We start from the raw sequence: 19,487 nt of genomic DNA, 5'->3' as shown, positions 1-19,487 counted from the left end.
CCAGTGCCGGGTGTGCCAGGCTCCCTGGGCCCAGGCGTGTGTAGTGTCTGCTGCCCCCACCACTCTCAGTGCACAGCACGTGTTATGCCATGTAACCCTTAAAGTGTTGTCCTGTGTGAGTTAGACACTGACCCCCACACTTCCCAGATGTGCTGAGCAATCAAGGAGGCACAGAAATTGACCCCAAATTAAATACGATTGGCCAAACTAGAATTCACACCGTAACAGGTTTAGTGTCTAAAGCCTGCGAGGTCACCCTCTGTGCCTGCCCCCTCTGCCCCGCCGCCACCCCAGTCCTGGATGTGAAATGCAGGCTGATTTCCTTTTCCGTTTCTTCACACCCATGTGACGCAGCAACAACTGGTCCTGCTGGGGCCCCAATCGTGGTGAGAGCTTACGACACCTCACAAACATCGGGGGTGACAGCTTACAAACGTCTGGCCGCGACTGCAGCCGCTTGGCCCCCGCCCATCCTCGCAGAGCCGGCAACCACACTTGGCTTTCGGTTTCCCTTCTGGCCCACACACAAGGGGCTCCGTCTCCGCGAGACTGCAGCCCTGCCAGAAACCACTGCAGCCCACCCTCCCCGGCACTGCCGGACGCCCACGCCCGTGCTCAGCGACCCCCATACCTCGGGGAACCTCACAGGCCGTCTGGGGGCTGGGGCTGGGGAATAAACACGGACTCAGGGCCACAGGCTGGCCGGCCATGAGCTCAGGGCAGAGGGTCCAGCGGCTCCCACCCTCGGACACACGGACCTTCACACGCCTCACACAGGCCGGACACCGCATGCTCTGACGCAGACCAGACCAACGAGGGCTGAAGGAAGGCCACCTTCCGTACAGAACTCAGCCCCGCTTCCTAAGAACACTGTAAAAATGAGCAGCAAGCCACAGGGACGCCTGTCCCTGAAGGAGCATCTTAGAGAGGCACCCGGTTCCCTGCCATCTGTGAAAGATGGTGCAGAAACCCAGGGAAGCACAACACAGGCCTGAATCTTCACACTGTAATAAGGCGTGAGTTGGGAGGTAGAGCTCAGGAAGCAGCGAGGCCACGGGTGCATTGGGCGGGCTCCCAGGGGAGCGGGGGGAAGGGGGGCGCCACCCTTTTCACCGTTCGGGCCCCACCACCGACTTCCCCGAAAGCCTGGTGTGTGAGGCGGGGGGGGGGAGGGGGGGTGGTGGCTCCCAACTGCGGTGTCATGCACGAGTAACACGGCGGCCACGCCAGCGGTGGCTCTCTCTGCAGCCCCGTCGCGCCGAGCCCCAGGAACAGGAAGACGGCAGCCCCTGTTCTGCACCCCGGCAGGGCCTGCTGGCGGGTGCCCCGGCCGAGGCAGGCGGCTCCCACCCGAATTCGGGGCCGCCAGCCTTGGCTCCGCTCCAACTTTCATTTCCATGAAGAGAAAAACCGAAACTCAGACTCAGGGGGGGCGTCCCTCACTCGCAGGAGGTGTGTCCACCTGCCCTGGGATGGGCTGCCCGCACACATATAAAGGGGCGTACCTCGGCGGCCCGACAGACGCTCAGGCACTGGCACCCTGGCACCATGTGGACCGTCAAGATCCTGCTGGCGCTGGTGAGGCTGCTCTGGAAGGCCCTGTGCCTGCTGGTGGTCAGCCTGGTCCGCCTGCTCCTCTGGCTGGCGGGCAGCGACTGGGAACCGCAGTGGCTGCAGCGCAGGGACCGGGCCCGGCGGACCAGAGGGGACAAGAAGGACGACAGCAGCGGCGAGGACAGCAGCGAGGAGAGCAGCAACGAGGACAGCAGCGGCGACGAGGACAGCGGCGGCGGCGACGACAGCGGTGAAGACAGCAGCGAGGCCAGCGGCGAGGAGCGCCTGACCCCCACCAGCGTCAACTACCACTTCACCCGGCAGTGCAACTACAAGTGCGGCTTCTGCTTCCACACGGCCAAGACGTCCTTCGTGCTGCCTCTGGAGGAGGCCAAGAGGGGCCTGCGGCTGCTGAAGGAGGCGGGTGAGTCCCGGCCCGAGGAGATGGGGCTGCGGGGGCGTCTCCGGCCGGACCAGGTGGCGAGTGGAGATGGGGTGGGGGCCGGCGCCTACAGGACACGGAGGACCCGAGGGGTCCCCCCTATCACAGGCTGTGGACAGCGTCCGGGGAGACGCCGTTTCTGCCTTGGCTGGTGGGCGCCCAGGCTGTCTGGACCCCAGAGCCAGAGGCGGCCAGAGCGGCAGCCAAAACGGCAGCCAGCTCGGCGATCAGCGCTGTAGTCAGTGCGGTGGCCAGCTCGGCGATCAGCGCGGCGGCCAGATCAGCGATCAGCTCGGCAGCCAGATCGGCGATCAGCGCTGTAGTCAGTGCCGTGGCCAGCTCGGCGATCAGCTCGGCGGCCAGATCGGCGATCAGCGCTGTAGTCAGTGCCGCGGCCAGCTCGGCGATCAGCGCGGCAGCCAGAGCGGCAGCCAACGCGGCAGCCAGTGGGGTGGTCAGCGCGCCAGTCAGTGCCGCAGCCAGCTCGGCGGCCAGCTCGGCGATCAGCGCGGCGATCAGCTCGGCGATCAGCTCGGCGATCAGCTCGGCAGCCAGCGCAGCAGCCAGCGCGGCGGTCAGCGGGGCGGTCAGTGTGGTGATCAGCGCGGAGGTCAGCGCGGCAGTCAGTGTGGTGGCCAGTGCGGCGGTCAGTTGGGCAGTCAGTGGGGCAGCCAATGGGGCGCTCAGCGGGCGGTCGGCGCGGTGGCGTGGGCACGGGCACAGCCATCGGATCGGCGGGCAGGTCGTGGCGCCCCCTGGGGTCCCCCAAAGCAGTGGCGGGTCAGGTTTCCTGGACACGGGGAAGGACGAGTCCGAGAAACCGAGACAAACACGGACTCTCACTTGGGAGCCACGGCGGCGCCTTCCATTCCCGATCACGAGCCGGGAAGAAGCTGCAGCTCCAACATGGCGACGAGTCGCTCGTCCGCTCGGCCCACAGGGAGCTGGCCTTGCCGTCCCAGTCCCTCGCCCGCACCCCCGAGCTAGCTCGGCCGGGCCGTTCCGGGTCCACGTTTTCCGCTCCACCTCTGCCTCCCGCACTCCTCGTCGTCCCGTCTTCCCCAGAGCACCTCCAGGCTAGCGATTTCAGCAGCCTCACCACCCCCTTTTCTCTCAACGGGTCCTAACGTTCTCACGGAGGTAAAGCACAGGAGCGCTCGGCCGCCCCCTCCCGAGGGTCCGTCTCGAGACCCGGGCGGGAAAACCACTTTGCACACCTAGGGGCAGAGTCATGGCGGCCCCAGGACCCCGAGGGTCCGTCTCGAGACCCGGGCGGGAAAACCACTTTGCTCACCTAGGGGCGGAGCCATGGCGGCCCCAAGACCCCGAGGGTCCGTCTCGAGACCCCGAGCAGGGAACCACTTTGCACACCTAGGGGCGGAGCCATGGCAGCCCCAGGACCCCAAGGGTCCGTCTCGAGACCCGGGCGGGGGAACCACTTTGCACACCTAGGGGCAGAGTCATGGCGGCCCCAGGATCCTGAGGGTCCGTCTCAAGACCTCAGGCAGGGAACCACTTTGCTCACCTAGGGGCAGAGTCATGGCGGCCCCAGGACCCCGAGGGTCCGTCTCAAGACCCCGGGGAAACCACTTTGCACATCTAGGGGCGAAGCCATGGTGGCCCCAGAACCCCGAGGGTCCGTCTCAAGACCCCGGGCGGGGAAACCACTTTACTCACGTAGGGGCGGAGCCATGGCGGCCCCAGGACCCCGAGGGTCCGTCTCAAGACCCGGGCAGGGAACCACTTTGCACACCTAGGGGCGGAGCCATGGCGGCCCCAGAACCCCGAGGGTCCATCTCGAGACCCCAGGCAGGGAAACCACTTTGCACACCTAGGGGCAGAGCCATGGCGGCCCCAGGACCCCGAGGGTCCATCTCAAGACCCCGGGCAGGGAAACCACTTTGCTCACCTAGGGGCGGAGCCATGGCGGCCCCAGGAGGGGCTGCTCTTCCAGCCTCGCACAGGCGAGCCCATAGCTTATCTCCCAGCACACAGACGGGTTTTGCCTGATTTGGCACTCTGCATTATCACGTCGCACAGTTTGCATTTTATTGGGTATGACTTGTTTTGCTCCTGGTTCCACAGCTGAGCCAACGGCAGACCTGCCTGGCTGTTCTGTGGGGTCCAACTTAGGGCGTCCCCATTCTCAGCGGGACAGTGGCGTTCCATCTCCCTGTGTCTGCCGTGCCCCCAGGAAAGCCTGCCGTTGCACTAAAACACACCTGTGGTGCTTGGATGCCTCCATCCGACTGTCTCACATGGTCCCCAGCCTCCCACTCACCAGCAAAGGCTTCGAGGCCCCTCACACCTGCCCCAGAGAGCCTGTGCACGATCAGGTAGCTCTCCCTCCCTGGGGTCCGGTCGCCCCAGTCTCTGTGGGCAAGCTTTTGAAGCTCCTTAGGGTCACCCCCGGTCCTCTTCGGGCAGAATCCAGGTCTTCTCCCCTTCGCCCGTGGTCTCATGGCCCTCGTCGCGCACGCGTGTTAGGGCGGTTTCTAAGTTGGGCCCTGGGGTTTGTCTGGCTCATTGGTTGTAAATACCTGAGTCCTCAAAGCGTCTGGATTCTGAGGCCGAGTCTCGGCATCTGTGTATCTTCATGCCCAGCAAAGCGTCTAGAACGCCAGAGGGCCCTAAACATGTTTTAGACTAGGTGGGTTAATGACGGATGGACGAATGAATGAGTGAATGAATGAGAAGCAATCTTGTCCTGCGGAAGGGTCTTTGAGTCTTGATTCACAAAACTGGGCTTGGGGTCCTCGGGTATGAGGTTCACCCAGACATCCAACTTTTCTGAATGTAGGTTTAATCACCTCTTTAAAACGTGGATAACAGTCATAGCTCCGACACCAACCTCCAACCGTGTTTCCAAGGCACTGATGAGTGCGTGCTTCTGTACTTTCATAAACTGTCGTAAAGAGTTGTAATTAATGCGTTCGTATAATGACTTCTCAATGACTTCTCAGTTTTAGGCCAATAGAAGCCAAATGGATTAAAACGGTTGAAGCAGAGGACCCAAGATGGGGCAGAGCAGGTGGGAGCTACACTGACCCCCCCCCCAGGACCCAGCTGGGGTTAGAGCTAAATGATAGGAACATCACCCCGCACAACCAGCTGAGCACCAGCTGCAGAGCGGCCCAATAACCAAGGCCTTATGGGAGACAAGCACCACCCCATGGAGACTGGGAGGGAGTGCAGAGAGGGCTGGCTGGGCTCCCACGGGTGGGATGTTTCAGCGGCTGGGTGGGATCCCCCCTGAGAACCGTGGGGTCCTACGCCCCATGCCGTGATCCCCGGCCTGGAGAACCAGAACAGGGAAAGGAGCCCCAGTAACACCCGCAACAGCCAGGCTTCTGCCCACCTGGAAGAGAGACCTAGCGCCTCTTTAAGGGCCCACACAAAGTTCCATTTGCAGCTGCTCACCCTCAGCAGAGGGAGGGCAGAGTGGACTAGAGCCACAGAAGGAACTGGGGGTGGGTGGCTCTGGGGACAGAGCTGAGGGGTGAGCCACGGGGACCCCTGAGCTGAGTCATTCCACACACTGTGGAAGCTGCCCTTCTCGGGCAGAGCACTGCTCCCCAGGCCACAGCCGCCTGGGGGGAGCCGCAGCCCCTCCCGCAGGTCCCCTCCCGCACCGCCCCCCCGCCAAGCTGAGGCCCCGCAGCTGGGGGCTACTTTCAAGCTCCAGCCTGACAGACGGTCTGGGAGCAGAGGCAGGCCCCGGGCACGTTGAGACTCGAGCTGACCCTTCGCTGGGGCAGTGCTCGTAAAGGTCAGCCTCTGTGCCGCGGCTCCATCCTTCCCCCACCCCCCACCCCCAGGCCGGGCAGAGGGAGCCACTCGGGTTGCCCAGGGCCAGTCGCAGGCAGAGTCGGACATGGGTCAGAGCCCGAGTCTTGGCAGGTCCACCTCACGCACGGAAACAGACACACGGGAGCAGCCAACACGAGGGGACAAAGAAACGGGCTGCAGGTGAAAGACCGAGAGAACTCTCCAGAAGCACTAAGTGAACGGGAGGCCAGGGATGTACCAGGTAGAGAGTTCGGAGTAGTGACCATGAGGGCACTCAACAGCACGGAAAAGGACACGGACACTGTGCGAAAGGCCCAGGCAGAAATGAAGAATGCCCTCTCTGAAACAGATGATACACCCTGGGAGAGTCAGCTGCAGGCGAGACGAGGCCGAGGATCGAGTCAGCAATCCAGGGGACAAGGTGGAAAGGCACAGCCAAGCAGAGCAGCAAAAAGAAAAAAGAATTAAAAAGATTAAGGTTTAGTATAGGTGGTGTGTCCTGTGAGTGAGGTTTCTGGCTACTAGAGGGAAAACTGTTTGGGCGATAATCAAATATTTAAATTTACATGAAAGTTAAAATTCATTTCTGTTGTAAACATACAGCATATTTAAAATTAAAACGTGGTAGTCTGGCTGAAGGCGCTTCTACAGCGTTCGCTTCTCTGGCTCTGACACGGAGAAGGCCCATAGAACGTTCCAGGCATGAGCCGCACTGGGGTGGCTCCTCGCAGGCTGACGCCGCTGCGAACCCGTTGTCCCTGGTCCGAGAGCGTCGCCACGTCTCTGCGCCTGTTCCCGCGGGGGTCTCGTCCCTTCGGCCCCGCCCCCCTGCTCCTCACACTCACTGAGCACTTCGCCACGGCACGCTCTTCGTGCTTCGTGAAACACGCCGTTCTGTAGGGTCGTGACCACTGTCCACAGGGAGCCTCCTGGCTCACAGGCAGTGCGGTGCGGTGGCGCCAGTCATCCCTGTCGCGTCAGAGACACGGCCCGGCGTGCCCTCTCACCCTGGACTGCTCTGGGCCCGGCGGCACGAGGGGCAGCCCTTCTTAGAAACGTCCCTGGGGAGAGGACAACTTGCCACGGGGGTCCAGGGGGGTCCTGGGTTCCATCACCAGGCGGGGAGGGCACATCTGGGCAGAAGCCTTCATGGGGGTCTCGGGGGGAAGGCACGGACAGGGCAGGGTGGCCCGGAGACGGGGGGCATGGCAGCCCTTTTAAAGGCTGCGTGACAGCCCCACTGCAGAAATCCAGTCGCCACGCACGGTGCCCGCTCCTCCACGGGCACCATGTTTGCCACACGTGTGGACTGACGAGCGACAGTCTCGGGGGACTCCGTGGCGTACTGTGCGTTTCCACCGAGGCGCGTCGTCTTGAAATTTCAGAGCACCGGAAAGGAAGCTTCTGGAAGGGAAAAACTACCCTTAGAAAGGGCTGTGTTCTTAAGAGTGTGTGTTATCACACGTCTGAACAAGGCTATGCCAACCCAGGAGGCAACAATAAGCAAGGCCCTTAAAATCCTAAGCGCTGGGCGATGCCCCCCTGAACCTTGTACGTGGCCAAACTGCTGAGCACAGCGCTACTCTGAAACAGACGAGCATTCTAGATTGTTCTGGATGGGGCAGGGGGGTGAGAGTTCTGCTTTGCAAATCTCCGAGTTGCCTCTTCGCAGCCGTGGGCTTCTCAGCAATGCGCTTGTCCCTGCAACTGATTACCTGCATCACACGCGTCCAGGGCAACACAGGGAGGAAAGAGAAACAACAACCTCAGGCGGTTTTCGTGTGTGTGGAGCTCTGGACCCCATACGTGGCGTCCCCTTCCCATGGGGTGGACGGGGGGCCGGGCGTGGGGAGGGGAGGGTGCCGAGGGGTCTCCTCTCACGTCCGTGGCGTGGAGAGCACCCGGCTCTGGCCGCGAACGCCACTGCGGCGTCTGTGGCGCGGGGCCCTAGAAGGAACGTGTGTGCCCTCCCCCCCCCCAGGCATGGAGAAGATCAACTTCTCGGGCGGGGAGCCCTTCCTGCACGAGCGCGGCGAGTTCCTGGGCCGGCTGGTGAAGTTCTGCAAGCGGGAGCTGCGCCTGCCCAGCGTGAGCATCGTCAGCAACGGGAGCCTGATCCGCGAGCGCTGGTTCCAGAACTACGGTGAGCTGCCCCGGGGGCCCCCCTCTGCGCCCCCCCCGGGCACCTGCTGCCGCCGGGGTGGGGGCTGCGCTTCCTGCCGCCCTGGGCCGCGAGCCAGGCCCGCTGGGGCCCCAGGTCGGGGGTGGGGAGGACACCAGACGTGCTCACGGTAACCTCCCTGCCAGCTGCCAGCTGAGCACTGGGTTTTGGGCGTTGACGTTCTCCGGAGCGGCCGGCGAGCCAGCCGGGCCACACAGATAACAGAACGCCCTGGTGGGCACGGCCTGCCGCGAGTTCCAAAGCACAACGGCAGGGGACAGGCGCCGCCAAGACCCAGCTTAGCGGCCGTCGGGGAACACCAGCACAGCTGCCAGCCCACAGCCCCCCACCGCACTGTGCCTTTGCTATCAACGTTTCATTTTTTTATATGCATAAAGAACTAACCATTCCTTAACTGAGTCTCGTCTGAAGTGAGCGACTGGACTAGCACCGCTGTTCTCACCGTACCTCCTGCTTTCTGTAACGGGAGAGCGGTTCCAAGAACCGACCTCTGCGGTCTGCTCTGCGCGGCCCCGAGAACCAGGGTGACAGACCCACACTCGGTCCCGTGCCGGGGCCTGGCTGGGCGGCGGAGAACGGCCATGCTTCAGGGCCAGGCGGTGGGGGGCCGCCCTGTCTAGTCCGTGGTTTTCTAACCGCTTCGCTGGGTATCTGCAACTACCAGGGACTAATGTTGAATGTGCACTGTATCACAGTGAAAATAGCAAAAAGAGATCAAGGAAGAGCCAGGTGGGTGGCTTAGAGCAGCAGGGGAAACTGAAGGAGGAACAGGAGGCGCAGGGGCGAAGGGGGCGCAGCAGAGAGTGGTGGGAGAGACACCGACACAAAGCTGACCCCGTGCCCCGTGAGGACCCCCTGTCCCGGCTGCTCCTCTGCGCTGTTTCAGGGAGCGGCTGCACCCTGCACCCCGAGACTCCCGTCTTCTGGGCTGGGCTTCCTCGGCGTCTAGCACGGCCACGCCCGGCACACCACCGTGGGGTCTCCGTGGATGTTCAGGCGCTGCATCAGATGGAGAGTAGGGGTCAGGGAGAAGGCAGAGAGCAGGGATATGAGGGTGGCCGAGCCATTCATTGGGCTTCTGCAACGAGAGAAAAGGAGTAGGTCCCCCCGTGTGCGCAGATCCAAAGCCCCAGCCTGCCTCCGGAGTTCCACGGCCGGGGCAGCGCCAACGAAACACGTGGAGGAAGCGCTTTGGAGAGCCGTCCTCTCACGGGTGTCTGGTTTTCACGGTCAGTGGACAGAAGTGCCCAGTAGAACGCACACTTCAGTGAGTGTGGGGGCATGAGGAAAAAGGGTTTTTTTTTTGCTTTTAAGAAATGAAAGTGTGTGGTGTACGGACCGGGGGTGTTTTAGCTCAAGGTGTGAGGACAGCCGCAGGGGCCTGGTCCCTGGGTGCACGTCCTAAGGATGCTCGTTCCCCCCCAGGCCGGTACCTGGACATCCTGGCCATCTCCTGCGACAGCTTCAACGAGGACGTGAACGTCATCATCGGCCGCGGGCAGGGCAAGATAAACCACGTGGAGAACCTGCACAAGCTGCGGGGCTGGTGCCGGGAGTACCGCGTGGCCTTCAAGATCAACTCGGTCATCAACCGCTTCAACCTGGACGAGGACATGACCGAGAACATCAAGGCGCTGAACCCCGTCCGCTGGAAGGTGAGCGTGCGGCTGCTGTCGCCGGCCGCGACCTCGACGTGCCCGGGGGACCGCTCCCGGGGAGCGGGAAACGCTGGGGGTCCACAGGCCTCGGCAGCGACCGCGCCAGCCGGGAAGCTGGGTCCTAGGTCTTTCTTTCATCCGCTCAACTGGAAACTGCTTACACTCCCTTCGCCTCAGCTGTCCGTCCTAAAAGCTAGGGCTGATTCCTGTCTGGAATATTCTGAGGACAAGGGCCAGAGACACACGAGGGGCTTGGAGATGTCCTGAAGCAGGCGCCCCCAGAGCGCTTCCCCCGTGTGTCCTAATGCAGACCAGGCCGGGTTTCTTCTTCACAGCTCCTGGCTTATTTGTGAGTGGGTGTGTGCTCTTCACACTCTCCGTCAACACATTTGTTCACTGAACTATTGAAAGGTAGTGCAGACAAGGCCACTCCCAAGTTGTAGCAAAATTCATTCACCAAGGGCTATGCTTCTGGACCGGCCCCGAGATTAGCTACTGAAAGTCTGAAGTTCAAAGACACACACACCCATTCAAGGTACAGCACCCACCCACAGTGTAGCCACACTTGCCGATAATGATAAGGTAAAGTTTCCTACCCCTGGCTGTTCTTCAGAATCAGCTCGGGGAACTGTTTAAAAAAAAAACAAGCAAGCAAACAAACAAACAAAAAAACCCCAGCTTCCTGAACTTCACCCCATGCCCATGACATAGGGCCCTGGGCCTGGGGGTCGGGGGCGGGTAGACATTGGCAGGGGCTGGCACCAGTATGTACAGTCATGAGCTGCCCTGGTGACGGTCACAGAGCTGACCCGTATTTGGGCCTGGGCCCCCAAGGACCTGCCACCAAGGGTCAGGGGCAGAACTCGGTTCCAGGGAGGAGAGAGGACCAAGGAACTGTACACAGTAAGGCTGTGTGCTGGGTAATGCGGGAAGGCAGGCCAGGCAGAGTTTGATTTTGCCCGAGTGCCTGGAGGGCTTCATGTAGGGGGTGGCACTCAGCTGCACGCTGGAGAATGGATGGGACTTCTGTGGCTGGGGGAGGTCTGGGGCAGAAGGTCCCTTCCAGGGTAGAGGGCTCGCCCCATGAAGGGAGCCGCTCCTTCCAAAGCTGCCCGGGGTGCGTTTAAATCCACGCGTCATTCAGCACAGACCTCACGAGGCAGGGAAGAGGGCTATTATCTTATTCTTCTGACGTCACCCTGACATGTGTGGAAGTGGGTTAGGGGGAGCTGGAAATGTTACTTTTTTAAACTGTTTAAATGGATATGTGAAATTTAAATATTGGTTACGTATATGAGAAAGCAGAGTATTAGCCACTCTCCAAAAAAAAAGGAAAAAATCGTGAGGAGGGGGGACGAGAAACAGAGGCTATGTGCCCACAGGGCGGGCAGCCCCAGGCCGGGCCAGTGGCTCAGCCCGAGCTCTTGGGGTCCCTGGGGTCACGGTCTCCTGCCACCTCCGCTCCACCTCCCCCTCCGCACTGGCCGTCCCCTCACGCCCTCTGCTCAGCCTGTATGTGCATCTGCACGTCTGTGCATGTGTGTGTCTTTCTTCTCTCAAAGTCTTAGTCTGCTCACGGCTCCTGTCCCCCCTTCTCCACTGCACAGCGTAAGAAACGGCCTTTTCCTCCACCCTTCCGACTCCTTCTCCGGCTGTCCGCTGCCCGGGTCTCTCTGGAGTGGCCTTCTCACACTCCGCACTTCTTCGCTGGGCGAGGACCAGCTTCGGCCTGTTTGCAAAGCAGGTCCTCCCCAGATGGCTGGTGCCGCGGGCCACTCGCCGCCGCAAGCTGGCGCCCGCCCTGCAGCCGCTCAGCCCCTCCGGCATTTCAGAGCCGGCTCTCCCGGGCGGCTGCCTTCCCTCCCAGGCCTGGGCCTGCCCGCTCTGGCCCCAGAGCTGCAGAAGGACCCCGTGGGGCTCCGCAGCAGGTGGGGCTCCAGTCCCACCGCCCTCCACTCTCTTCAAGCCCCTGGGACCTGGCTGTCCCCCGAGAACCCCTTCCAGTCTCGCTGGTGGGCCCTGGAACCAAAGATCCGGGGGTGGGGGGACGGAATGCCCGTGTGCGTCTTCAGTGTCCCATCCTCCAGTCGGGCTGGGATTCCAGATCTTGTGGAGGGCGCCCCTCCCCTCACCAGGCCCCTGCCCCCTCCCGCCGGAGACTGAAGCCAGTGGGAGGTGCCGGCGGGCGACAAAGAGACCACGAGACAGCTGGGGTTCCCAGAGGAAGACAGCCCTCAAGGCAAACAGTGGAGGGCTGTGGGAGGCCCGGGGAGCACGAGAAGAAAGGTGATCGGGGAGACAGAGCGAGCAAAGGAGGCGACATTTGGGGCATTTAAAATTACGCTTTTTTGCACAACTTTTTGCTTGTGTGGCGATGAGAAGGTAATTCAGTGCAGCACAGAAGCCTTCTGGCGTGGAGGGCCTACAGCCCTGTGATTAGCTGTCACCTGGGGTCACCTGAACACCTCGCTGGGGCAGGTTTCCTTTCAGATGGTGCATTCCTTGCGATGGGGCAACGTGTCTCTCTCTCTCTCTCTCTCTCTCACACACACACACACACACACGCACACACACACACACGCCCCTGTTTACTTACTTAGAAGAATGCTGAACAACGAGATCCATGGCCTTGGAAAACTGCCCTTCTGGGCAGCCCGTTCCGAGGCCTCTGTCGGGGTGCATTAAAACTCGGCGGAAATGGCAGCATTTTGAAAGTACTTATTTCCTGGTTCGGGGATTGCCAACGATTTGCTCATTTTCTCGGTGTTTTTCTGTGTGGCCCGTACACCCTCCACGGAGTATCTGTTAACTTTGTAGTCTAAAAACTGAGATTGTGAGGCTAGATCGAATGTGAAATCCAGGCCGGCTTTTGTGCATCTATATTTTAAAAATATTCACGCTTCCTAAACGTCAGGGCGTGCTCTCGTTCCCCCAGAGCAACGTCTTTCTAGAAGGTTCCTCGGCGGGAGGCGGCCAGCCGCCTGCTTCCGGGGAACGAGGTTTGCGGGGTCGGTGACGCCAGGCGCCCTGTTCCCCCAGGTGTTCCAGTGCCTGCTCATCGAGGGCGAGAACGTGGGGGAGGGGGCGCTGCGCGAGGCCGAGAAGTTCGTCATCACCAAGGAGGAGTTCCAAGGCTTCCTGGACCGCCACCGCGGGGTGGCCTGCATGGTGCCCGAGTGCAACGACAAGGTAGGCCCAGCAGTCGCGGTGTCCTTCCCCAGCACGCTTTGAGGCTGGGTCCAAAGAGGGACATCTCTCCCCGAGGGCTCCGCAGGGCCACTTAGATGGGGGGGGGCTCCAGGAGAGGGGGGTGCCGTCTCCGGGCTGGGGCCCCCTTCCAGCCTCGGGGCCCCCGAATGAGCCGAGGGGTCCCGCCGGTGCCGAGTGCCCCCGGGGAGGGCTGCTGTGATCCCTCTCTGGTAACAGATACGATGAAAAGAGGGTCACTGGAGGCTGGTGGGGGGGGGGGATCAGCCTCCCCCACCCCTGCAGGGAGAACGGAGTAAGGGAGGGCAGGGCTCTCCCACCGCCCACCGCTCGAGGGAATGGGGGGACGAGCCCAGGGGGTGTCACTGTCAGAGGAGTTCCAGGGTGACGTTGCACCCCACGGGGCAGAGAATCCAGCCCGTGGGACCCAAGCAGGTGCCCCCGGAGATGTGCCCGGTGGGGGAGGCCCCCCCCCCCCGTGAGGGCTGCACCCAAAGATACACAAGCGATGCAGGGACGGCTGAGCCCCGAACGGGTAGAAAGACCCCCCCCCATGAGCCTCGGGGGGCGGAGCGTTGAGCGCCCACACCGAGACGCACGCTCGGAACTAAACCTGGGCCCCATCTCTCCTTTGCAGATGAAGGATTCCTACCTGATTCTGGATGAGTATGTGAGTATTTCCCGTGCGTCATCGGGTCACCGCTTAAAAACGAGTCGAGTGGCGAGGCCAGGGCGGAGTGACCCGCGTCACCACTTAGTCGGCCTTTGTCCCAGGCCAGCCGCGCACCTGTCGATTGTCAGGGCTCACTGTTCGCGTGACAGCGCCCTGACGACACCGTGTCGGGTTCTGAGCGGGCAGGAGCCTGACCCGGGCCATTTGGAGGGGAGCCATACCCCCTGTTTCAGCACCTTCAGGGCCTCAGATGGTGCCAGCTCATCATCCGACCTTGGCTTTGGTGAGAAGAGGTGACAGGTCCTCCCCAAAGCCACCCTCACCGCCCCTATGAAGGACAAGGAAAACCCACCCTTCTCAAAACTGAAAAACACATCGCTTTTCCCTTTGCCTAGTTTTTTGGGGGAGAAGCAGGGGCCTGGGTTTATAAAACTTTGCCAATCTTTCTAGAACAGAGCAAACAATTCCATTCAGAGACCCGTTTTTGAGAAGTGAGCTCGAGCAAGAACCATGGCGCCAGGGTTTAAACTGATCTGCCGTTTTGAGAAATGCTTATTGTGACTTTAGCATTTGATTGCTTTCGAGCAATCAGCCATTTCAATTTTTTTCCTTCTGGGGTGCACAGAGGAAAGGGGAGCATAGAGGAAAGGTTCAGTTTAGGGGTTCAGAGAGGGAGGTGAATTCCAACAGAGCGTATTTTTGGGACCCAGATGGTCGCCGTCGGCTGGGGATTTGGTCCCAAGTTCCTCAGCGGACGGCCGGGTCTCCACGCAGCTGGAACATGCACAGTGGAACCGAGTTTGCTTCAGCGACTTAAGAGCATTTTGGTTCCACAAGTGTTCCCGGAGGCGGTGGAGGGACGCCCAGGGCCCCGGCAGCTCACAGAGCGTGAGGACCTGGCCCCTGCCCACGGGGCAGACGAGTTAGGGCCACCCGGGACCCTCAGCAGGGCCTCTCTGACGCTGCCCGGCCCGGCCCCTGCCCCTGCAGCTCCCTTCCCGTGGTCCTCCCTCCCGGCCCCCAGAGCGGCTTCGGTCGGGTTTGCGCGCAGACGCCCGTGAGCGGGGATTTGACCCGACACGCTCTGCCCGAGCCAGCCCAGACACCCCGCACCACTCCGGGCACCCCTGCCTTCGCCACGCTGCCCCCTCCAGCTCACAGCTTCCAAGTGTCCTGTAGACGTCCCCGTTTTTCCAAAGCCTTTCCGGATCAGCCCCCCATCCTCCCGCCCTGCCCCGGGGGGGGGCACACGCCTGCAGTCCCGCTTGTCATGCACCCAGCCGACGCCACGTGTGTGCGTGGGTGGGGGTGAGCCGAAGGGCGGGAGACGAGGTGTCCGAGGAGTCGGGCGCCCTCAGGGTGGCCCACGGGTTCTCGGGGGGGCCCTTGTGGAAGGGACTGGAGCCCCAGAAAGATCCTTGGGTGAAACTGCACAGGTGAGCTCCGCGGGATAACCGGCGAGGACCCACGCCGACCTCTGTCATGACTTTTCTAGATGCGTTTCCTGAACTGCAGGGAGGGGCGCAAGGACCCCTCCAAGTCCATCCTGGACGTGGGCGTGGAGGAGGCCATCAAGTTCAGCGGCTTCGACGAGGAGGCGTTCCGCAAGCGCGGGGGGAAGTACGTGTGGAGCAAGGTGGACCTGCAGCTGGATTGGTAGGGCTGGCGGGGAGCAGCCTCCCCCCGCCCCCCCCACATGGGACCCCAGCTCAGGCTGCCATCATGTGCAGCGCCTCCTGCTGGCACGCGCCAGCGGTGCCCGCTGGGATCTCCCATTCTGCTTGATAGCTGGTGACCTGCGGTCGCCGATCGCGCGCTTGAGTAGCTGAAATCCGTAGGTAGCGCAAGCCCATTAGCTTCAGTTCATCGCCTTAGTTTGGAGTTGATTTTGTGAGCACTGTTTATTGTGACCCCCGCACTTCCATTTCTTTTTCCGGTGTGTTCATTTCATAGTCCGTTGTTTTCTGCCAAACATTGCGGTGCCCGTTTCCACGTCTGCAAACAATCACAGGTCGTTTCAGTTCGCTGTAACACTGTTCCGCCCCTGCCCGTGTGCTCTTGCCACCCGGGCCTCTCCTCCCACAAGTCCACGGTCGGTCGGTGTTTCCCAGGCCCGGAGATGACCATCTCGTCTGTCCTCAGGGACTACGCAGAAGGATGGAGTGGCGGCCACCCACGCCACTCCAGCCCAGCCCACGGCCCACTCGAATGCTCCTTGAATGCGTGCTCTCTCTCTCTCTCTCGCTCTCCTTTTCTTTCCAAAATTCCTAGCCCAACCAAGGTACGCTTTCCATTTCATGGTGAAGGGGACCAGGGGTCTCTGCTTGGGTGGTTGTGTGAGCCTGATGTTCCAGCCGTGTGAGTCAGTCCAGCAGAAGCTCCGGAGTGGACGTGAGCCCACGGCCAGCGTGGACGAGGGTGTGATGAGGAGCCCAGGCCAGCCTGGGCCTCCAGCCAGCGCAGCTTGGCTCCGGGTCACGTTTCTCAAGGAACTCCCAGCCGCTTGAAGTCAAACACGATCTAGGTCAGGATGACAGGGCCCCCGCCTCCCTTCCCCAGCCTCGGAGGAAAGCTGTCACTCGAACGGCGCCAGGGACCAACCCCTCCCCCAGCAGGAACGTCACACATCGCAGGCAGCTTGTTTGTGTGACCGGGACGCGATCTCGGGGCCTGTAAAGGAATGACTTCCTGTCATTCTTTCAAAGGGGCAAAATCATGGAAAAGGTTTTTTTTTCCCAAACAAAGGAAGAGCTATTTTAACCCAGCTGCCACTCCACAGGGGGCGGCCGAGGGGGGCCCGTTGGCACAGGCCACTGGGCCGGAAAGTCCGCTTCCTGATCTGTCTTCAAGACGCGGGTGTGGAAAGGTTTGGTTTCTCGTGTGTGTGATTCTTTTTCCCTCAGAAAACATATTCCTACTCCGACTTTTAAGCCATTCTCATTCGCCCGAAGGGTTTCCGTCCCCCCTAGTCCGCGCACATTTTCCGCTGTCTGGATTGCTTGGGTCCGTTGTCTGGCCACAGAACATGCCCACCAGCACGCACAACAGCTGCCGAGTCGGGGCCCGAATGAGCGCCGGGGTGTTTAAGAAAAGAGAGAAAAAAGAATGAGAGAAGTGTCCCCCCGCCCCCCCCCCGGGTTTTGATGGTTTCCAAGTTACGATGCTGCTGCTATGGTCCGCACAAACATGACGGAGTTTTTCTCCACTCAGCGCGTGTGCATCTTGCTGACCTTCCCAGCGTTCCACGGGGGTGAGGGCAAAGGGAACGGGCAGGCGTGTGCACGCGTGTGCACACACACAAAGCCCCGCGTGGCACGGGGCGGGGGCTCCGCCAGCGTCCCCCGAAACGAAGCCGGAATTCGCACCCCAGACCCTCTGACTTGGGGTGGACTCTCTCAAGCCGCACAGGACTGCGTTTCTCCTTCCCCGAAGGGAAACAGGAAACAAAACAGGTTAAGAAACACGCTGCATATCAGAAATAAGCTACAGGACTCGAATCCATTTCCAGCTGCTAGCACCTCACCGCTCCCTTCCGGACACCCCGGCGGGAGGTTCAGGGCTGTTGTTGTGGTTCACAACAGTCCACGCTCACCTCTCCTGCTTGCCGTGCCGCAGTGCTCTTATTTAAATTATGTAACGCTTGGCTTTGCTTCTTGCCGCTTTAAGTACGAGCATCCAGTTTCAGGGAGTGCGCCCTTTTCATCGGGAACGTGAATGGTTGATGTCTCCGAGGCGTCTCATGGAAGGGTGAAGGGGCGAATGTTTTCCGCGCTTTTAATTGCTGCTTAAGTTGTGTTTTAATATTATGGTTGACATTGTATCTTAGGAGCATCAGACAGGAGTGACGATAGCACACGGGCTCTGCGAGCACCGTCTGTTAGTCGGTGACGAGTGGTGAGAAACGCCCCTGCTCCCTCTCCCGGGGGAGCAGGGGTGAGACGGTTCGGCCGAGTGCCTGGGAGGGCTGAGGGGGCGGGGAACTGTGTGCACGTCGCTCTGTATCTGATGCTCTTGTACGTAGGTCTGACATCTTGTAAGTTATTCTAATATATTAAATAAATTATTATCCTGCATGACAAACCTCTCCGTGTCAGTGTGGTGGAGTGTGCGCGAGCAGCCGGGGCCCCGCCTGCCCCGACAGTGCCACTCGGCTGACAGTCCCTCTGGCGCCTGCACTCTCTCTGGCCCTCCTTTCCGGCCCTCTGCACCCAGGGGGCCCTGCGCCGGGCCCCAGGGCCCCCCTCGCGGCCTCCGGACTCCGAGTGGTCCTCCTCGGGCTTGCCCTCTGGTTAGAAACACCCACTTCCTCAGGAAGGCTGCGGGATCCCTACCTTCCCCACCCCGATGCGCCCACCCTGGGCCCCAGACCCCGGGATGGGGGTCACGTCCGGGAGCTTAAAGACCATGAAGAGCCTCCAGGGGCAGCAGGCGCGCCCCGTCCTGGTGGCCGGGTCCCTGACTGCCACCTGGGGAGGAGGGGGCGGGGCGCTCAGCCAGACGGGCCCCGAGGAGGCGGACACTTCCCACTCCGGGAGGGAGGGGGCAACGGCCCAGAGTCCTGCAGGGCGGGTCCCCCCGGACGTGGTGGGCGGGGGCCCCAAAGACCAGGAGGGTTTTGACGTGTTGCTCGTGACGCCCCAAATCACACGTGCGCAGAGCATGTTGGGGAAAACACAGAGTAAAGCACTAGGAAGCCAATAAAAACGCCCGCGGCTCACTGCCCACTCCCTTCCCGGCTTCCCGGCCGCACACACTTCAGCAGAACCGCGGCCCCGCGCGGCTGTACTTGCCCGGCTCCTCTGGAGGCTCCCGAGGCCGAGGCCGGGGAGCACGCTCGGGCTTCAGGGAGAGCACACCCAGGCCCCGACCGTCCACGCTGGCGGGCGAGGAGGGAGCCGGCGGCGCCGCAGACACCCCAGTGCGTTTGAAAAAGGGAAACGCCGGTTTGGTTTTGGGTTGTTTACCTGCTCGCTTATGAATGTGAGTGTCTCTCATGTTCGGGGAACTCACTTCAGCTAAAAAAAAAAAACCCCGTAAAAACAAAGCCCTGAGCAAGCCGGTTCCTGGGAGATTTGGAGAACTGCCCAAAGGGACTTAGTCTTCCTCCAGCCGGCGCGGCCTGTGCGCGCCTGATGCTGCACCCCCCACCCCGGTTCCGACGTGGGTGGTTTTTCTCCCACGCCGGGCCGCGCTCCGCACCAGCTGGGCGCCCTGCCCTTCGGCTGATCTCAGGCGCTGTGGCCCTGGGGGCAGCGCCAGGTCCCCCAGATGCACACAAGAGGACCGTCCCCAGCCCCTTCCTGTCCCTTACGAGATCAGTTCATTGTGAGAGGGTGTAACTCAGGAGCAGCCCAGGCCCCGAGTGGGGGGGGGGCACGGAGCTTCCTCTCCAGGCCCCCACTCTTCCCCAGGGCCCAGGGTGCGCCCCCTCCCCCCCGGAGGCTCTCCAAGCTCCTTCCCCTGGGGTGTTCGCGGAGGCGTCACTGCACGGTCAGGCTCGACTGAGCCATTGGCCTTTGATGCAAGGTCCAGCTGCGTCCCCGCCCAGAAGGCGGGGGGGGGGGCGGGGGCGTGGGACTGAGGCCTCCGCCCTCCAACCACACAGCTGGGGCTGTGCAGGCCCTGAGCACCCATCACAGCGGTCCAGTCTCACCCATCTCTGTTCCGTGGGTGACACCCGTGCCCCTCCCACCCCCTTTTCTTACTTTAAACCTCAGAGACATTCTACCTGGGGCCGCTTCCACGGGGATTGAGCTCTGGGTGCCCCACGTTCTGCGGCTGTGTCCTGACCCAGGCCTGACTTCCTCACTGCATCCTTTCTGCTGGCCCGCCCCCGCCCCGTTCCTTCCAGGGGCCCACCCGGATCCCGGCCCCCCAGGGGCTCTCCGGTCTGAGACTGGACAGTGGGCTCCGCCTGCCTGGCACCCCCGCCCTTGGCTCTCCTCCGGACACACCGCCCCTTCCAGAGGGTCTACCACGAAG

The 19,487-nt window shown here is 61.7% G+C and overlaps 1 protein-coding gene across 1 annotated transcript; it reads left to right on the top strand.

Annotated features, from left to right (window-relative positions):
* Window positions 1-1,533: 1,533 nt before the first annotated feature.
* Window positions 1,534-17,568, top strand: RSAD2 (radical S-adenosyl methionine domain containing 2). The gene is made up of 6 exons (XM_045844516.1): window positions 1,534-1,978; window positions 7,767-7,928; window positions 9,393-9,622; window positions 12,665-12,814; window positions 13,470-13,502; window positions 15,001-17,568. The coding sequence occupies exons 1-6, from the start codon at window positions 1,549-1,551 to the stop codon at window positions 15,163-15,165; spliced, it is 1,170 nt and encodes a 389-aa protein (XP_045700472.1). The 5' UTR covers window positions 1,534-1,548; the 3' UTR covers window positions 15,166-17,568.
* The last annotated feature ends 1,919 nt before the right edge of the window (window positions 17,569-19,487 follow it).

This window comes from Phyllostomus hastatus, unplaced genomic scaffold (assembly GCF_019186645.2).
Source record: "Phyllostomus hastatus isolate PE091 unplaced genomic scaffold, TTU_PhHast_1.1 phas_contig_402, whole genome shotgun sequence".
Lineage (NCBI taxonomy): Eukaryota > Metazoa > Chordata > Mammalia > Chiroptera > Phyllostomidae > Phyllostomus > Phyllostomus hastatus.
The sequence above is the reverse complement of the archived record's forward strand: the minus strand, read 5'-3'. Positions and strand labels throughout refer to the sequence as shown.